Below are 19667 nucleotides of genomic sequence, written 5' to 3'. Positions count from 1 at the left end.
AACAACGGCTAGCTTATCACTAGCAGAACGATGGACGATTAAAGAAATTCGCCGACAATCAAATTCTGTGCTGACTTATTCGTCTTATTCTCTGCTCACAGATGTCCTTCCGTTATAAAGTTTCAAATAAGACTAGAATGCGCGAGCGTAAATCGATCAAACGTCCTTTTAATGTCTAAGGCTTACTTTCCGGCAAATAAAATGAACTGAATGTAAAAAGTGAAAGAGAAATAGGGAAAAATTCAACCTCTAATTAAATCAAAGGTGTGTAAATCGAGCTCATTCTCTCTTGTCGAGCTGAAACTGTGCATGGAACCTTGCGTTTCCTGTATTTATCTCACCTATTGTATGGAATATGTGTGAAAATCTTCATTATGAATCCAGTCTGTTATGAATCGGTATATTTCAAAGAGCTACACAACGATCAAGAATACTATTGACCGACAATATACAGAACGGGGGCAGCTGTAGTGTCAACTATAGAGTACCAAAGTGATGACGTCATAAAAATGAAATTTGTGAAATTATGGGATTTGTTATGATATTCTGAAAGAACAACGTCCAAGACACCTACTCGCCAAAAACTAGCAATTAGGGGCAAATTGTCTCTGAGATATTAGCCCAGTTATGCTGTGACGACTCCATACAAATCCTTCTAAATTTGCCTTGGTTCATAAGATTAGGAACCAGGTAAGATTTAGAAGGATTTGTATGGAGTCATCGGAGCATAACTGGGTTAATATCTCAGAGACAATCTGCTCCAAATTGCTAATTTTTGGCGAGTAGGCGTCTTGGACGTTGTTCTTTCGGAATATCTTAACAAATCCCATAATTTCACAAATTTCATTTTCTATGACGTCACACTTCGGTACTCTATTACTAGTTATAGTAAGCCGTGTGCAAGTTTATAGGAAAATCTAACGAGCGAATTTTATGTAAACTGCGCAAAAGTGAACATCTGTAAACCTCAGCTTTGCAGTAGTCTTTGGACTTCTCGTCTTTGGTTCTTTATATTTTGGCTGATTAGATCTCTTTTCTAGAGATCCAACGTTTACAACTAGCAGGATCTTCGTCCACTGTTTTTGCAGTTAATTTAAACCTGAATTCTAATTCAATTTATACGAAAAATAAGAAAGGTAACCTGGGATCATGTCCCTCCCCCCCGAATCTTTATATGGCTCTCTAGGGACCTAAAGAAATTACAGTGACGAGGAGGTAAAAAAAGCAGCGAGTTTAATAAGTAAAGCAACAGCTTTGCGTGTGCATCGCAATTTCTGTCAATTTTTTCACCGTCTATGCACAACTACAAGTAAGCTCTCTTGAGAACGTGAACGGCAAGGCGCTAAATTTTATTGTGTCTGTCTGAGGTCGGACCCGGTCCTCTCTCTTCAGCTCCAGCTTAATTTCCCTTTAAATGACTGGACAATTTGGAATTAACGAGAAATAGTTTGAAAGGACCCGAATTCAATATCTCAGTAGCATTTTCACTGGTGTTGCAGTTGTTGTATCTATTTATTATTTTTTATTTTTTATTATATAGACACGAGTGTTATACTGGAAAATATACCACTCGTAAAATTCATAAAAACTACATCCGGGACCCGAGTGGTTTATTTTCCATAATCTCACACGTGAGTTTATCGATGACGTAATTTCGGTAATTTCCCTTCGAAATTTGTAGGCGTCTTGCGTCTTTTGAATTTTACTTACACATTTTTCAAAGCTTTGCTTATATTTTTCTCATTGTCGAGCCCTATTCAGCTCAGTGTTATTTCGCAAGATTATTGTAAACAATGTCTTATATTGCTGCACTGTAAATTTGAGCCGCCACAATTACTTTTTGGCGAATAAAAATCTATTATTTTATCGATGTCTTTTTGTCTATATAATAAAAAGAACATTACACGACGGCGGCTTGAAGATATGAATTTTATTTTCGAGTGGCAAAACAATATTTTACGAACGAGCGCAGCGTGTGAGTAAAATATTGTTTTGCCACTCGAAAATGAAGTTCATATCTTCGTGCCACCGTGAAATATCCTCTATGTTCCTCACGGGAAGGAGGTTATATAAGACATTACTATTATTTGTCAGACTATGTGTAAACGAGACACCCTCCAGAGGTGTTTATTGGGCTGCCATAAACTGCAGGTTTGCTACATAGATATATAGTTCTTTGCTAAATTGGGAAGTTAAAAAAAAACGGGTATTAACACCTCCTCCCCCCATCCCCATCCCAGCCAGCACTTCATCTACCCCTGGGCCTTATTCAACCGATTGCATTATGTTTGACAGGAAAACGCAATGTGCCACAGGCTAGAGATAACGAAAGGTTAATTAGATTCACATTTCAAGAGTGTTTTTTGTTTCTTTTATCATTTCTCTGACTTTTTATTTAAATCATGTTTATATCTTTTTCTTTTCATATTTCTATACACTGTTTGTATTCTCCTTTTTATTCCGGTTGCGGTTCCCATTTCCTTTTCTTTTTACTTATTTTTTCGTCAATACTTAACAAGAACTACACCCAAAAGAAAATTAAGATAAATATTGTCCCTGTTTTTATATAGGTTTGTCTTCCCATTATGGTTTCTATTCCGGATCCCAGTTTCCCGCTTTTCCAGACGCCCTGCGAGCACTAGCTCGAAACTCGTATTAAAGCGACCAGCGACCACATTTGTGAAACTCCGTTTGAACTGTGGCTTAAACTTTGTAATGAAAAGCTCTCGTAAGCGACCGCTACGGTAAGTGAATTACCCACTGTATGAAACTGCACTCTACCATAGAGGAAAGTTAGCCTAACTAATTTTTTATAAAGACACTCATTTAACATATTTTTAGGGAGGGCGGATTATTAATGTGTTTTTGAAGATCTTGTCAAGTCAGTCTTCTAAGCGTGTAAGTAACAAAATAACCACCTATTGTTTTACCAATAACCATGCGGTCGCATACCAAAACTCAATATCGTAAGTGGTTGCTTCGACTGTATTTGGAAAATTGCGTCTGACAACCACCCTCCCCCCTAAAAAAAAAAAATTAATACTAGGTCGGTCGGCGTATTTTCTGACCCTTTTCTCCGACCGTGATTATGGGAAGGTTTTGCAGTCATTTGGCTAAAGTTGACAAGAGCTTGCGTGCGCATTGTTGTACAGTCCGTACCATGTCCGTCCGCCCCCTTGACCTGTTTCTGATGCTGCTGGCCATTACGCGAACCGCGGTAGGTTTCAGCCCTACGCTCGGTGAGACTGCTCAACTTCCGCATCTGGCCCAAGACCCCAGTTCCGTTAATTATTATTATGTTTTCATTGTGTTGGCTCCTTTTGCATAATGAAATAAAGTTATTCGATCTACATTCTTTGCGTCTTGCTCACTTTCTTATGTAGTTTCCCTTTGCGTTCAACCTATTAAATGCTAATGTTTGTACATCCTTTTGTTCGCTATAGGTCCCCTCTTCTCTTACGGCCTCATCCCGTACTGCATCCGTAGTCAGTCAGATGTGTTCTCAGCTTTAACGCTTGTTGTCCTTTGGTGTAAAGTGGCCTGTAGCCTGCAGTGCGGGCGTTTTCTTTGAGCGCGCCATTTGCTCGCGAACGCGCCATGTTGAAACTTCTCGAAGACGTAAGGGTTACTATTTCTACTCTGCCCAATCTTCCACTGTCACAAAATCAAAGATGGCGGCCACAACAATAGTACGAACTTGAACAAGGTTTCACTCACCCAAAATACGCCTGCACTGCAGGCTAAGTGGCCTGCATAGCAGATGTCTTAAGGGAAAGAGGGATTCGGAGGAACGGGAAAAGAGGTATTCTAGTTTTAGCCTGCGTGGCCGGCAGTTGAAAGGGAAGGGAAAAGGGGACTGTATGAGCGTTTCAACACCCTGTCTTCTTGTCATTTCGCAATTAACAGATTTTCATTTCACAATCTACAGACTTTCATTTCGTTTCGTTCCATTTCGTTTCGCAGTCAGTAAGCCTGCGAATGATGCCATTTCTTCGCTCTAAATCACATCTCTTCCAAATTGCGTCTTTTCTTTCTTAAATCGCACCATTTTCGCTCTATATTGCATCATTTCTGTTTCGAATACAAAATTTCCGCTTTTCTTTTTCTACTTAATCAAATAAATATTGGTACTGACTGAACTCGGCGATTTCAAAATGGCTCGTCCGATTTTAAAATCCCGCGTATAATTTCAAACCAATCAGTTCAATTACCATTATAAATGTAAAAATATCGGGAAAATAATACTGAAGCCCCTTTTATTTCGAGTAGACTCAAGTTGCCCTAGGATTACCGAACAATGAATGAAAATTTCCGGCATTTCTTGTTTTCTAATAAATGTGACCTCAATTTGTTGACGATTTTCGAAGTATTCGGCCCTGTATTTGACTGTTAGCTAATAAAATAATCACGCCTTTTTATAAATTTTGTACCATCACTAAGGTTGAAAAAGATACCTTTTATCAAGTTCAACAAAAAACAGCGTGTGTAATTTTGATTTTCCGGTCATCGATTAAATATCGAAATTAGTTACCCCTTTTTTACTTTGCATGCCGCACAGTTAAATCGAAATTTGGTCCTTTTTCTTTTAGTCTCTGCGCTAATTTCATACGCTTTTTCATTTTTCCTTCCAACAGTAAAAATCAAAATTTGGCACTTCTTTTCATGTTTTTTTTTTCATTTGTGATTAACAAGTGTTGACCATGTTTTTTTTTTCATTTGTGATTAACAAGTGTTGACAAGTGCTAAATGCAAGTGACGCGTCACGTTAAACGCTACGAAGACGAGCTAGCCTGCATAGCAGGCGCTTAAAAGTTTAGTAGCGCAAGAAAAGAACGGGCGCACGAGAGGGAGACAGTGTCTCCCTCTCGCGCGCACTTTCTTTCTTGCGCCTACTACTTCCAAGCGCCTGCTACGCAGGCTTAAGACAAGCAAAAACCTTGGCCCATGTTAAATTTGATTCAGATGGTTGAGGAGGAAACGAAATGTTCAAGCGATCAAGTAAGAGAATGCTTTTCTGAGTGTAACGAATATTTGCCTTTCGGTCGGAAAGTGTTATATCAGACCCTCGAAGACTGTTTGACGCAGTAGGGGGATAAGGTTTGCTGTTATCTCCCGCTGATCTTTATCCACGTGAGTCGGTTGCGTTAGCGACTTTTCAATCATTGCCACTAGTCCCGGGACTAGTGTTAGCTTCATCGTCCCCAGTCGCTCGCGATCAATTTTTTGGAGAAATTTTCGCTGCAGAAATCTGCAGAGCTGCAAGACAAGCAGTAGTGGATTTCATAACGCTTTCGTTCGGGGACAGAGAACTGAAAATTCGGCAAAACTCTTCGACAGCGGCGAATTTATTATAGTAATGATTTTCCGCCTTCAAAATCAGGTTATTTCGAGCCAAGCGAGGCGAACGCGGGATTTTGCGCGAAGCTCGAGAGGAACCCAGATCTGGGTAGGAGATTAGCTCAAATCATTTCACCAATCAGTCATTTTAGGAGTGTGTTTCTTGCTCCGCTTGCCATGTGTAAGACTGACCACCTAGCAGGGCGCATGAGTACCGCCATATTTTCGACGTTGAGGGGGTCGAATTCAAAACTACAGTCAATTTTCTCATAGCGACCACTTCTCCTAAGCAATCACCCCCGTAAGAGGCCACTTTGTAAATAACCGTTTTGTTAGTACATGTAGTGAATTCCTGTTCAAAAACTCTCTCGTAAGCGACGCTACTCTAATTTCTTAAACGACCGCGATCACTCTTATGCCAGAAATTTGACATATTCTTTTTATTTCTGTTTCCCGTAAGCCAACACCTGGCATGATCACGTATGATTGTAAGAAAACCATTACTCGAATACATGTCACAAAAAATCAGTTTTTTAAAGCTTTGTCCAAGCGTGCTGCCAGTTTATAGTAGCTGACTTACAAAATAAATGGCTGTAATACGATCTGTGAGTAAAAAAGTGTTTTTCCATGAACGTGAAAAACACCCTCTTCACTTTCAGAATGGCAATCGGAAAAACCAGTAACGCAAATCATGGCGTAAAAAGCTAATCACGTGGTCATCTCTGATCGTTGCCCTCGTCTCTTAAACCATTCATCTTATCAATAAACCTTTTTAGTTCTTGCTTGGATGTTTTGTTTTCTTATTTCAGACCATGTGATTTTCCAAAGAGAACTGTTTCTTTCAATTATTACCCTGCAGTGCAGGCGTATTTTGCGTGGGCGAAACCTTGTTCACGTTCTTTTTCAGTTGGTTAATAATATTGTTTCTGCCATGAATAATAGAGAGTCGAAAGCTTTTGACACTATTGATGATCATATTTTGCTCAATAAGCTCGATCACTACGGTATTGGAGGGCATTCTTTTAATCGGGTCTCTAGCTATTTGACAAACAGGAAGCAGCTTGTTCAGTTTACTTTAGCATGTTCTCAACCGGAACTAATTGTATGTGGTATTCCCCAAGGATCAATTTTAGGACCACTTTTGTTTATTTATATTAATGACCTCTCTAACGCATCTAATCTGTTAAAGACTTTTTTATTTGCGGACGATTCTAGCCTTTATTATTCTGATAAAGGTCCTAACCAGCTCATTCATGTCATGAATTGTGAATTATCAACAATATCTAAATGGCTTAAAGTAAACAAATTATCGACCAATGTCGCCAAAACAAACTACATTCTTTTTCGACCCAGGCAAAAACCGGTTACTGTTAGCGATACTATTACGCTAGATAATATTGCTGTGAAACAGGTTGAAGTGACAAAGTTTCTTGGTGTTTTATTAGATCAGCATCTTTCTTGGAAATATCATATAACTCATGTTGCTAACAAAGTATCAAAGGCTATAGGAATCATAAGCAAAGCTCGTTTCTTTCTTTCTTCTAAATCTTTGTTATCCTTATACTATACATTGGTTTACCCGTATCTTAACTACTGTAACATTGCATGGTGTTCAACATATCCATCCAATTTGAATAGGATTCTCTACCTACAGAAACGCATCGTCTGAATCATTTGTGGAGCTGAATATCTAACCCATACTGCACTCGGACTCCTACAATCCTTGACATTTTTAACATGAATGCGTTCTTTGTTGCGTGTTTTATGTACTCATATCATAATAACATCCTTCCTCATTCGTTTAACACCACCTTTGTTACTAATTGCTAAGTACACGCATATAATACTCGAAATGCTAATAACTACCGACCTTATTACTAAACAGTTCACAATCCTCCATCTAGGACCTAAACTATGGAACTCCCTTCCCCATAATCTTACGGAACTCACAAGTTACTCTAGTTTCAAGACTTCACTAAAAAAATACCTCATCGAGAGAGCTATAAATAAAACTCGCCTGACCATGATATGGCAGCTTACATGAAATCATAATTAAGTATGAGGAGCCCAAATTTTCTACAAGCTATTTGGCTTCTATTGAGCTTCCTCTCCACTCTATCTATTACTAAAGTAAGTCACTTAATATTACATTTAATTTTGAACTCTCTTTTTGTAGCTTTCACTGCCCTATAAATTGTGCAATCTTTTTTTTTTTTTTCATTTTCTTTCTGTAATATTTATTATGTGTGGCAAATGTAAAATAATAAAATTTAAAATTTAAATTTAAAAAATATTGTTGTAACCGCCATCTTTGATTTTATGACAGAGGGAGATCGGAAAGAGTAGAAATAGTACCTCTTTGGGTAGGTGCGAGGGCTAAAGAAGGAAAGGGAGGAGGGGAGAAAAATACTCTTCTTCTTCTTCTCTCCTCTCTCTCTGCCCCCTCCCCGCTCCCTTTGACTCGCTCCATTTCCTCCTCTCTTCGGGAGTTTCAACGAGGAAAAAAAATTCGCGCGCCCGAAGAAAACGCCCGCACTGCAGGCTATTCAATTGTCATCCAATCCACTTATGCATAAGTATTCATAATTCATGAAAAAACAAACGACAAATTCCTAATTGAATTCTCAGGCTGAGTACACGTAAGTCAAGTAACCTAACACAAAACAAAAGGTTCACGAGTGTCAAATAAAACTTTGTGTAGGTCTAAGCCATACTTGACAGCAACTACCAGTCTTTTGACGTGTTAAAAGGTTTATCACATTTGACGAAAAATTAGAAAAAGGGCTCCTACTTCGGAGATCATAAAGCAAGTGTAAGAAACCACAACTCTTTGGAAAAAGCAAAGCTTATATTGCGCGCACAGACTTGATTTCATGTAAATTCAATATTTCTCACTCGTTAGGAAAGGTGATTGACTGGCAATCCTCTGGTCGATAAAACTGGAGAGTTACAAATCTATGTTAATGACTGGGCCCTAGTTGCTTAAACTCATTGGATAAACCCCTTGCCAGGGAATATCACAATAAACTAATTATTGGGTTATTTCCATGTTATACTTTTCCGATGAAAAGTGATCTATCTCATGGGTAGCATCCAACGTTTAAACAACCGGAGACTGTACAATTAAAATTACAAGTACAACAGGAATGCCTAAGAATTGGTGTCCACCGTCAAAAATCGCAATGTCTACTTCTTTTATAAAGTCGTCTAACGGAAACACAATTAAATTTTAACAAAGCCCACTGACCACAGGTAACAAACGGTAGCCGTGCTTGCATTCAAAATAGAAAACTTTACAAAAACAAACTTAACAAAAGGCAGCGTGCAAAGAAAGTAGTGTCCGATAACCCAGGGTTAGTGGATTTTGCTATCGGGCTAGTTAATTTTGCTCTTAACTTTTTTGAGGAATTCAAATTACAGAGGAACTTTGAATAAATTCTGCTCATCAAAATGTTTTGGGGCTAGCTGAAATGACGTTTGGGCTAGTGTATGCTAACTTCAGCTTGCCCGAATGGCAAGCTTTAAAAATGACTCTCTTTGCACCCTGCAAAGGGTAACCCAAGGCCTAAAGCCCTCTTTACGAACCATCTTCAGTTATATATCTCATATGATTTTCATAATGTTGAAGAAGAAGAGCTTCACTACTCATCTCCTCTTGACAAATCCAACAGCTGCAGTGTTCCTCAATAACGTCTGTTCGCTGGTCTTCTATCCTATTGTCTCCAGTCTCTCTCTGTCTCTGTGTAGGTAAGGCATTTGTAATTCTTAACCTCACATTACCCTCGCAAGGCAAACCTTTAGAAAAACTTTCGTTACTATTAAGTTTATCCGACTGCTTTCTACTGTGGACTTTCTTGTGACCTTTAAGGTTCTGTGAGCGGCTAAAACACGGCTTTTCCCTGGTGTGAATTCTTTCATGACTCCTTAGTTTTCTTGCTTGGCTAAAACGCTTGCCACACTGTTTACATTCATAAGGCTTTTCCCCAGTGTGAACTCTTTCATGCCTCCTTAGGGATCCTACTACACTAAAGCACTTGCCACACTGTTTACATTCATAAGGCTTTTCCCCAGTGTGAACTCTTTCATGACTCCTTAGGGTTCCTACTACACTAAAACACTTGCCACACTGTTTACATTCATAAGGCTTTTCCCCACTATGAACTCTTTCATGCCTCCTTAGTAGTCCCGCTTCACTAAAACACTTGCCACACTGTTTACATTCATACGGCTTTTTCCCAGTGTGAACTCTTTCATGCCTCCTTAGGGTTCCTACTACACTAAAACACTTGCCACACTGTTTACATTCATAAGGCTTTTCCCCACTATGAACTCTTTCATGACGCTTTAGGTGTCCTACCTGACTAAAACACTTGCCACACTGTTTACATTCATAAGGCTTTTCCCCAGTGTGAACTCTTTCATGAGTCCTTAGGTTTACTGCTATACTAAAACACATGCCACACTGTTTACATTCATAAGGCTTTTCCCCAGTGTGAACTCTTTCATGCCTCCTTAGTAGTCCCGCTTCACTAAAACACTTGCCACACTGTTTACATTCATAAGGCTTTTCCCCAGTGTGAACTCTTTCATGCCTCCTTAGGGTTCCTACTACACTAAAGCACTTGCCACACTGTTTACATTCATAAGGCTTTTCCCCAGTGTGAACTCTTTCATGACTCCTTAGGGTTCCAACTACACTAAAACACTTGCCACACTGTTTACATTCATAAGGCTTTTCCCCAGTGTGGACTCTTTCATGAGTCCTTAGGCTTACTGCTATACTAAAACACATGCCACACTGTTTACATTCATAAGGCTTTTTCCCAGTGTGAACTCTTTCATGCCTCCTTAGTAGTCCCGCTTCACTAAAACACTTGCCACACTGTTTACATTCATAAGGCTTTTTCCCAGTGTGAACTCTTTCATGACTCCTTAGGTGTCCTGCTTGACTAAAACACTTGCCACACTGTTTACATTCATAAGGCTTTTCCCCAGTGTGAACTCTTTCATGACGCTTTAGGTGTCCTACCTGACTAAAACACTTGCCACACTGTTTACAGTCATAAGGCTTTTCCCCAGTGTGGACTCTTTCATGAGTCCTTAGGTTTACTGCTATACTAAAACACATGCCACACTGTTTACATTCATAAGGCTTTTCCCCAGTGTGAACTCTTTCATGCCTCCTTAGTAGTCCCACTTCACTAAAACACTTGCCACACTGTTTACATTCATAAGGCTTTTTCCCAGTGTGAACTCTTTCATGCCTCCTTAGGGTTCCTACTACACTAAAGCACTTGCCACACTGTTTACATTCATAAGGCTTTTCCCCAGTGTGAACTCTTTCATGCCTCCTTAGTAGTCCCGCTTCACTAAAACACTTGCCACACTGTTTACATTCATAAGGCTTTTTCCCAGTGTGAACTCTTTCATGACGCTTTAGGTGTCCAACCTGACTAAAACACTTGCCACACTGTTTACAGTCATAAGGCTTTTCCCCAGTGTGAACTCTTTCATGCCTCCTTAGGTTTCCTACTACACTAAAACACTTGCCACACTGTTTACATTCATAAGGCTTTTCCCCAGTGTGAACTCTTTCATGCCTCCTTAGTAGTCCCACTTCACTAAAACACTTGCCACACTGTTTACATTCATGAGGCTTTTCTTCAGTGTGAACTCTTTCATGATGTTTTAGCTGTACTCCTGTACTAAAACACTTGTCACACTTCTTGCACTGTAAAGACATGCAGTAGAGCTTCTTCTTTATCCCTTTTCGACACAACATAAAAAAACATTATTACCTTATGAATAACTCACCAAATAATAACTTACTCATTAAACTATTATAAGTAAAAAAAAATTACAGAGGCAATGCCAGGAGATAAATATAGAAAAGAATCCAAAATAAACTATCTATTCTTCAATGTACAATAAAGTGTTTCCTTAATAGAAGTGGTCCACCACAAGGAGAGAGATAAGCCCGCGATCTTCTGGACAAGTGGTCTATGTATCCAATCAACCTCATTTCATTCTACAAAGTCCCCGGTTTTTCCCTTTGGTGCAAGGTTGTTGTAAACCACACCTCCCTCATTTCCCCCAACTCCAGGGTAAAGTAATCTTTCAAATCCCCTATATCGACCTATACATTGCAAGTAAATAAAAAAACTTTAAAAAACTGTTATTTATTTTCTTGTAGGTATAAAAATGTGTGAGATATCGGCATATGTTTAAAACCGCATTTTTACAAGAAACGTCAATAATTTTGAAACCCTAAGCCAGATTTGTTTCTAACTTCAGCAAATAATTTTTTGTAAAAATGGGGTTTTAAACATATGCCAATATCTGAAACGTTTTTATACCTAAAAGAAAATAAGTAATATGTTCGACCATTCTTTACTAAGGATGCCAAAAATCATAGAAATTGGTTAAATCTTTCTTGACGAAAAACACGATTCAAAAACATAACCGACGTGCATATAAATAGGTGCGGGCCACCTTAATAGAGTAACTGACCGAATCAAAAAAAGGGCTGTCAGCCCCCCTCCTTTTTTGAGGGAAGTGTACGGGCAGACTCCCCCACAATATTTTTATATCTTTGGATGCCATAAAATGCAATTTTCAGTGTTCCAGGCACTAAATTTAGTAAAAGAAAGATATAGTCATATTTTTATAAAGTTTTTTATTTTCGATGCTGATCAATAATGAGTTTAAATAACGGTAAAAAGTATCTTTTTTAGTTTTGTCAGAATCATTCTTTTAATACTTCATTCTCAGCTTTAACTACAAGGGGGAGTGGAAAGAAGCCAACTTCTGCAAGCAAAGTAGCCGACTGGTTTTGCCAGTTGTCGATGCATAGTAAAACCCCTGCCGAGCTCTGAATCTTAAATCTTCTGATAGTAATTGTCTCATTACTATGGCCTATAAGTTAAGAACCACCTGAACCGACTACGTGTACAAAACCAGTTACCTTAGAAAATAAACCAAGACGCTGTGGAAGTCTTACATGAATTTAAATGTTTAGTTTAAAACTATCTTTTCAAGAAGGCTTTTAATTTATGATCATCTAAGCAACATCTTCCCCACATTTTTATTTGATTTTTATTTGTTTTATTCATATCTTTATTCATGCATCATTTTTTTTAAAATTAACATCAAGTTCCCTCACATTTATGTCAAAACAATTGTCAAAAGCAAGTTGAATTTTTCATTGTTTTGGCAAAAATTTCATCTCTAGTGTACATGCACATATTTTTAAACATTAACTCCTAGACGCTACAATCGACGACAAAATGAGTTGAGACACTTCGCCCAAAACTGGGCTTTTTTACGTTTTATTTACTTTAAAAGGAGGAAATATAGCTTTCCTCCCCCATTCCCTCTGTGCAATGCTGTGCTCATGTTCTAGCTACCCACAACAAACACCCCAACTTTAACTGGAGGAGAACAAGGGAGGGGTGCAGATTCCTTTGTTCTCCGAAGTTACCCTATTTGAGTACATTGTCTTAACAATTTTGTCGCCTATTGTCTGAATCGCAAAAGTGGCATATGTCCTTAAGAAAATTAATTGAATTCATTTCTTTATGCTGGGATGTAAGACCCCTGGTGGCTTTTTATTTTCTATGTTTGACTTCATCATACCTATTTTACAACAATTAGAATAAGGCAATTTCGTTATTTGCAGTGTGTGACATTTCGCGTCACGCTTAACCGTGCCTTGACATTGTGCGATGTGGCACGTCGCGCATGATTTCTTATTCTCTCCTTTATCAAAACGAATCAAAACAAAGAACAAAGTGAAAAAAATAGAAAACTTAATAGATTTCTAGGTATTAAAGAAGTTATAATGGCTAAAATTGCTCTTTAGGAGGAATTTCACGAGTAACCATGATGAATATAAAATAAAATAATCAGATTATCTTTTAAGAACAAAGTTGGTTGCTTGTAGTTACTCCTGGCCAGTCTCCTCCTGACCTCATAGTCTCTACTGTAAAGTACATTCTTCAAAGATCCTTATGGGTATATGGGCAACGAATCTACTGCACACATTTAGTGATGCTATGCAGCTTTGCTGTGCATTAGAAGTTGGAACATTTTCCCTGAAAATTCTCCTGGGCATAGCAATCATGGCTATTTTATCGTCCATCCCACTATCGTCCATTCCACCCTTATCAAATAGCCAAACTTCGAATAAACACTTCGAACTTACTAGGGACATATTCAAATACAATAACTTGTCTGCCATTGATTCCTAACGATCACACTTAGTTACCAGAGGAAAATCAATCATTTGGTACTTGGGCATGCTGCGTAATTACTTGAAAACACTACCGAGTACAAAGATTGGCAAAACTAATTTTCCCTCGAAAAACACAGCAAAGCGATTATATGGGTATCTTATCTGTCTTCTGAAAAACGACCCGGTGAATATAGTAATCTCAACTAGTGCGTAGATTTCGATTCAGACAATTGGTGACAAAATGAGTTGAGACATCCAAAACTGGGCTCTTTTATGTTTTATTAACTTCAAGAGGAGGAAATATAGCTTTCCTCCCCCATCCCCTCCGTGCAATGTTGTACTGATGTTCGAGCTACCTATAGAAAACAACAAACACCCCAACTTTGACTGGAGGGGACAGGGGAGGGGTGCAGATTCTTTTGTTCTCGAAAGTTACCCTATTTGAGTACAATGTCTCAACAATTTTGCCGCCAATTGTAGTATAGTTTTAACTGTTCTAGGATCATATTGATTAAAACATTAAAGGATCAAGAAAGGCTGGTGACAAGCTTTGCATCCCATACTTAAAGCACATGTCTGGCTTGGAAAATCTTGTGGCTTAAGATTTAATCCATTTTCACTGTACACAATTTTAAAAACCAGACACAAGATAGCAGTGGGGAAGGACTAGTAGGGAACAGAAGAACCTTACAAGCTATTCCACTTAATTGAATAATAAGAAAGAAAAAGAAATTATCAGAAAAAGTAACACAATCTTAACTGTTAATCATGACTGAAAACTGCACTATGATATTATGCCCAAGTAACATGTGGGTAATCAGGATCAAAGCCATTTATCCGCTATGTGTACAGTGTTGCTTCCCAAAAGCACTACATAGGCCAAGTGCACTGTTTTGGTGCACTGTGCACCGCGATGCACTAGTGCACCAAATTGGGTGCACAGGTGCACCAAATTCAATACACTAGTGCACTTATTCTCTGCAGTCACTAGAATGTTAGTCACATCGTGTTTTGTTTTTAAATTTTGGACAATGTTGTTTCTGATTAAAATCAGCTTCCCGAAGACGTTATTTTATGCATTTTTAGTTTTATTTCGTTTCATCTCATTTGAAGAACCATCTCTCTCATTTCCAAAAAAGTGGAACAGGATTTCTGAAGCTCTGTCGATTCTGAGAAAGGCTCCCAGTGAAAATTTGGAGTCAATTTGATTGCATGAATGTCTTACCTTCACACAGCTGAAGAATGTAGTGAGAAGAGTTACCTGGGTTCACACAGCAGACATCAAATTACTTGATTTAGTGAAAACTGTTACAGCATATCTTGGGAATATGTCAATAACCATAACAGGAGAAACCACTGGAGAAGTTTGCGAATTCTGAACATTGCAAAACTCAGTGAAAACTAGAACTAACAGCTGAATTTTAACGTCACGGCAACATTCATAAATTTTCTTGAGCTCAATGTTTGTGAATCCAGAATAAATGATAACCAAATCGTGGGAGTTTTGAGAATCTGCAAAACACTCCCCATATTAGATGTTTCAGGCTGCACCGGTATCACTGAGTTTGGTTTCAAAAAAGCATTCCTAAATTAAGTGTTATTTTCATCAACATTTCCAATTGTACACTTTTACATGTAACAGAGCAGTCGATAAACCACATCATTGAAACCTGGGCACTAATGCATCGAAACAGTGCACTGTTAACAGTATTTTAAAGTGCACCAGGTGCACTTGTTATTAGTATTCGGTGCACTAATGCACTGAAATACTAATAACATTGCACTTTGGTGCACTAACACACCGAGCCCAGTGCACTGTGAGTGCACTGTATTACTTCTTGGGATGGCTGCCTTGGACATGCCATTCAGGCAGAGTAAAAAACACTCATTTTGTACGGTGCTTATACAAAAATATTCTTTGGTTATTGTGCATCTTGAAAAAACATTTTCTTGCAACAGGTAAAGAGTATCCAGCACAAAGGATTTTGAAGCAAGCATTCGTTTTTGTGTTCGCCATCTTGGACAATGGTAAGTTATCATTTTTCATGCTGATAACATGTCTAAAATTTTTGTAAACTGCTGGAAAAAATGGAAAACAAGTGTTTGTTTCATGTGCAAGTCATACTGGGTAAAAAACCAGACAAAGTTTGGCTATAAGTTGCTTGGAGCACCACATTTTATATTTCGGCGTGGTTAATGTAACGTTTGAGAGGTCAACACAAGTGAATTTATGTTATAATTTTGCAATCATGTCATTTCTACCTCCATAAATGCCACTAAGGTTTAGTAAACATTACAATATTATACTAGTGTTGTAATTTCATAACAATTGGTTGGAGCGTTAATTCATAATGATGTAAAAAGTATCCTGATTCAGTCGAACTTTGGGATGTAAGCGAACACCATACACAGAGCCTATCTTATAATTTGCTATAAAAATCTCTGCAATGTTTTTGAAGTAAGACAGGCTCAGGTCTTCAGTTCTTAGCCTAGGACAGGCTTTTGGATAAGTTATTCCATAAATAAGGAAATATTCTGTTTGAAAAACTTTCCTTGAACAGTTGTTTTACTAATTTACTAGTTTATTACTTGAGAATGACCTGAGTCTATTATCAGAGCAGAACTGAAAATAGGAGTTGAACAAGCAATTAACTTGACCACACTTGAGTACGTAAAATGTTACATAAACAGGATGTCCAGCGGCAGGGTTGCTCAAAAAAATAGGAAAATAGGAAACTCAAGATTGAGAAAATAGGAAAAATAGGAAACTTTGTATTAAAAAATAGGAGAAAAATAGGAAAATCAATAGTAATTTTGTCGACAAAGACAGACTCCCTGCACCCCATCGGGGTTATAAGAAAGGCTACGAGTCCTCACCTTCTACGTTCGCAGGATTTAGATCAACTTTCGCAAGTAAAAAGGGGTGAAAATGATCATATACGTTTAGTTTATTGGCTCAGTATATGTGATCAGAACTGATGATATACTTGACAACAGGTCGAGCGTGGTTCTAAGCTTCGAAGAGTAAAATTTCTTAGGATAGAAATCTCTTACAATTGCGTTCTCATTGAAAGATATCGAACTGGGACTTAAAAGTCGTATGGAAAGCTTTCCTTCCATTAATCTGCAATCGGTTGCTGGTTGAGAACACGTTTGTTTGACTCAAAAGACCGCATAATTTTAAGTACGGAACTAGGCTTTCCGCGGTGTATGCAACATGACACTGATTGTGGTAACAGATTGTAAGAGTGTCATCGTTAAGTTTTAAGAAGAACATAACACTCTGCTTAGCTATGAATGCAAGGCCAGTTTTGCAACCAAAATATTGGATCCTTCGTCAGTTGCTTAGGTATAGCCGTTAAAAAGGGTTCACCAAGGGAACTATTGCTGTAAACTAAACTTTAGTCTGTTTTTTTTTTTTCATGTAGCTTCCAGAATCAGCTAGTGATTGATTTTTTAAACAAGAAGCTGATTGGAAGATTTATCTGCCTGTGTTGTGAGAGGACAACTTGATCCTGTTTTCAGTTTCAAAGATAAACATAAAAGCGAGCAAGAACATGTACATACTGAAATGCAATTTCAGTAAGCTATGCAGAATATTATTCAATAGTCATGAGAACTGTAACACGACATACATGTAGGTGCACTAGCAAATTATACAAAAAGCAACAATATAACAAAGTTGTTAACAGAACTCTAATAGGCAATAGAGGTCATGGAAAGAACAAAATAATGTAACCATTACTTTTGCTAATATTAGAACATCAAAGTCAAAATACTACTAGCTTTATGATAAATCTCACTCAAAAACACATACAACTATAATTCCATTTTCGATTTTGTTACAAATTTTGGCGTCACCAGCTAAAAAATAGGAAAATAGGAGGTTTTAGTTAAAAAATAGGAGAAAATAGGAATAGGCTCAAAAAATAGGAAAAAATAGGAAAAAATAGGAACTGGACACCCTGCATAAAATGTTTTCAGTAACCCAGTGGAAAAAGATCCAATCATAAGAGCTAATTGTTGTTGCTTAGCTTGGGAAGGAAAGTCTATGACACTCATTGTTGGACCCCTCCGCTATTCAAAAACTTTGTACGCTGTCTTTTTTTCCTTGAAAAAATGCTTTTTTTCAAAACTGCCAGTGTCCTAAGCACTTTATCTTCAGAATAGCCAGTGGTCAAAGGGTTCAGTTACATGTAGGGAAACTATAATATTTCGTTACACAAGAAAGAGTGATACCTTTTTATGCATTTAGTTACACTTAAATTGGATTGAATTACTTTGACAAATTTAATCAATAAAGCCTACATACACATATTTAGTAAAATCCAACAACTGGTCTATTATCAATGCTGCATTCTGACTGGTTGAGCTACTACTAGGCTATATGTTATAGCCCACTAGTAGCAAAAAGCGCGGGATTTTTGGCAGCAAAAAAGGATTACAGTCTAGCTTTAACTAGCTAATTTTTTTTATTCTCTATATTTTTGACCAACTAGTTGGATTTTACTAAAACAATTATTCCTCTCGCCCTCATGGCCTCAGAGTCAATAGCCCATTCGGCCTTCGGCAGGGTGCAAAGAAAGGCAGTTTTACAGCCGGCCATTTGGGCAAGCTGTAGTTAGCATGTTCTAGCCCACAACTCATTTCAACTAGCCCCAAAACCCTTTTTGATTAGCAGGATTGATTACAATCCTTCTGTAATTTGAATTTCCCAAAAACAAACACTTTCCCGTCGGGCAAGTGAAGAACAAAAATCACTAGCCCAATAGTAAAATCCACTAGCCCCGGGCTATCGGACACGACTTTCTTTGCACGCTGCTTCGGTCTCATGCGCTATTGCGTCAGATCCCACTCGGGCTCGAGGAATAATTGTTAAATAGTTTCTTATACAAAATAATAACATAATCATGCACTAATGTACGATGAGTGTGCAAAAAATACAGTCAAACTTGGGTGGCCTGTAAACCACAGGGTAATGCAATACCAGCGATCATATAAAACCTTGAACCAGGGCTCTACATTAACGGCTGCCCACTTGCCCGGGGCAACTAAAAATCTTATCCCCGCAAGTAAGTCTAGGATCCTAGTTGCCTGATCGGGCAACTGAAATTTCTGTGAAAGTTGTAGGTTAACAGGAGTATGGTGGCCCACTAACGCCATAGCAATTTTGCACTTTTTTGGTGAAATTTTGACACTTTCCATTCTATTTTCCTTTATTTTTTCTTTTTAATTTGTTTTCTTTTGATTATTTCTATCTTTTTTATTATTATTTCTTTTCTTTTATTTATTTTATATTTATTAAAAATTTCTTTTCTTTTAATAATTTTCATCTTATTTTTTTTCATTGTTCCTTTTTTAACTTTAAATATTTCTTCTTACTTTCTATTTTGATTTATTTTGTAATTTTTATTTTATTTGGTTACACAATTTTTTTGTTTTATGAAAATTTACAAACAGTGATCTAATTTTGAAAAAAAAAAGTCTCTAGCCCAGCAACGCCATATACCAGAATTCCTCGAGCGCAACGAAGCGTTCCTCGTGCGCTTTCTCTCACTTCAGTCAATCGCCCGTGCCACATTTCTTCATGCAACATGTCGAAAAGGAAACAAACGTGGGACAAGTACAAGGAGACGGTAGAGACGGAAATCCTTAGCCCAAGCCTTTTTAAACCGCTCGTTTGGAAACGTTACATAGACGACATCTTCTCACTATGGACTACAAACAGAGACAGAATAGAACATTTCATTGAACAAGCAAACAATCATCACCCTACGATCAAGTTTACGGCTGAAATTTCCGATGAGGAAACAACATTCCTGGACACCTACATCTACAAAGGCGAAAGATGTGCGAAAGATGTGCGTACTCATTTTAAACCAACTGAGACATTTCAGTATACCCATTTTAGCTCCTGTCACCTGCAAGGAGTTAAAAAAGGGATCATTAAAGGGGAGGCCCCCCGACTTCTCAGAACAAAGTCTTCCCAAATAATATTCATACATAAATTACAAATTTCAAAGCGCATCTGCTACAGAGAGGTTACCAAGTTAACACAAGCCTCTCAGAGTTGAATTTCAAAGACAGGAAACTAGCC

General features: G+C 37.9%; 1 protein-coding gene across 1 annotated transcript in view; it reads right to left on the bottom strand.

Moving 5' to 3' along the window:
* The window catches only part of LOC140929989 (uncharacterized), a 150033-nt gene that overhangs the window by 37518 nt on the left and 92848 nt on the right, over positions 1-19667 (bottom strand). Inside the window, exons 8-9 of the mRNA XM_073379659.1 lie at positions 9448-10701; positions 6050-6071 (exon numbers count right to left, since the gene is read on the bottom strand). Of these exons, the coding sequence (XP_073235760.1) occupies positions 6050-6071; positions 9448-10701 (1276 nt within the window). The remainder of the gene's footprint in view (positions 1-6049; positions 6072-9447; positions 10702-19667) is intronic.

This window comes from Porites lutea, chromosome 3 (genome assembly GCF_958299795.1).
Source record: "Porites lutea chromosome 3, jaPorLute2.1, whole genome shotgun sequence".
In the NCBI taxonomy this organism is placed as follows: domain Eukaryota; kingdom Metazoa; phylum Cnidaria; class Anthozoa; order Scleractinia; family Poritidae; genus Porites; species Porites lutea.
This window is presented reverse-complemented; position numbering and strand designations above follow the sequence as displayed.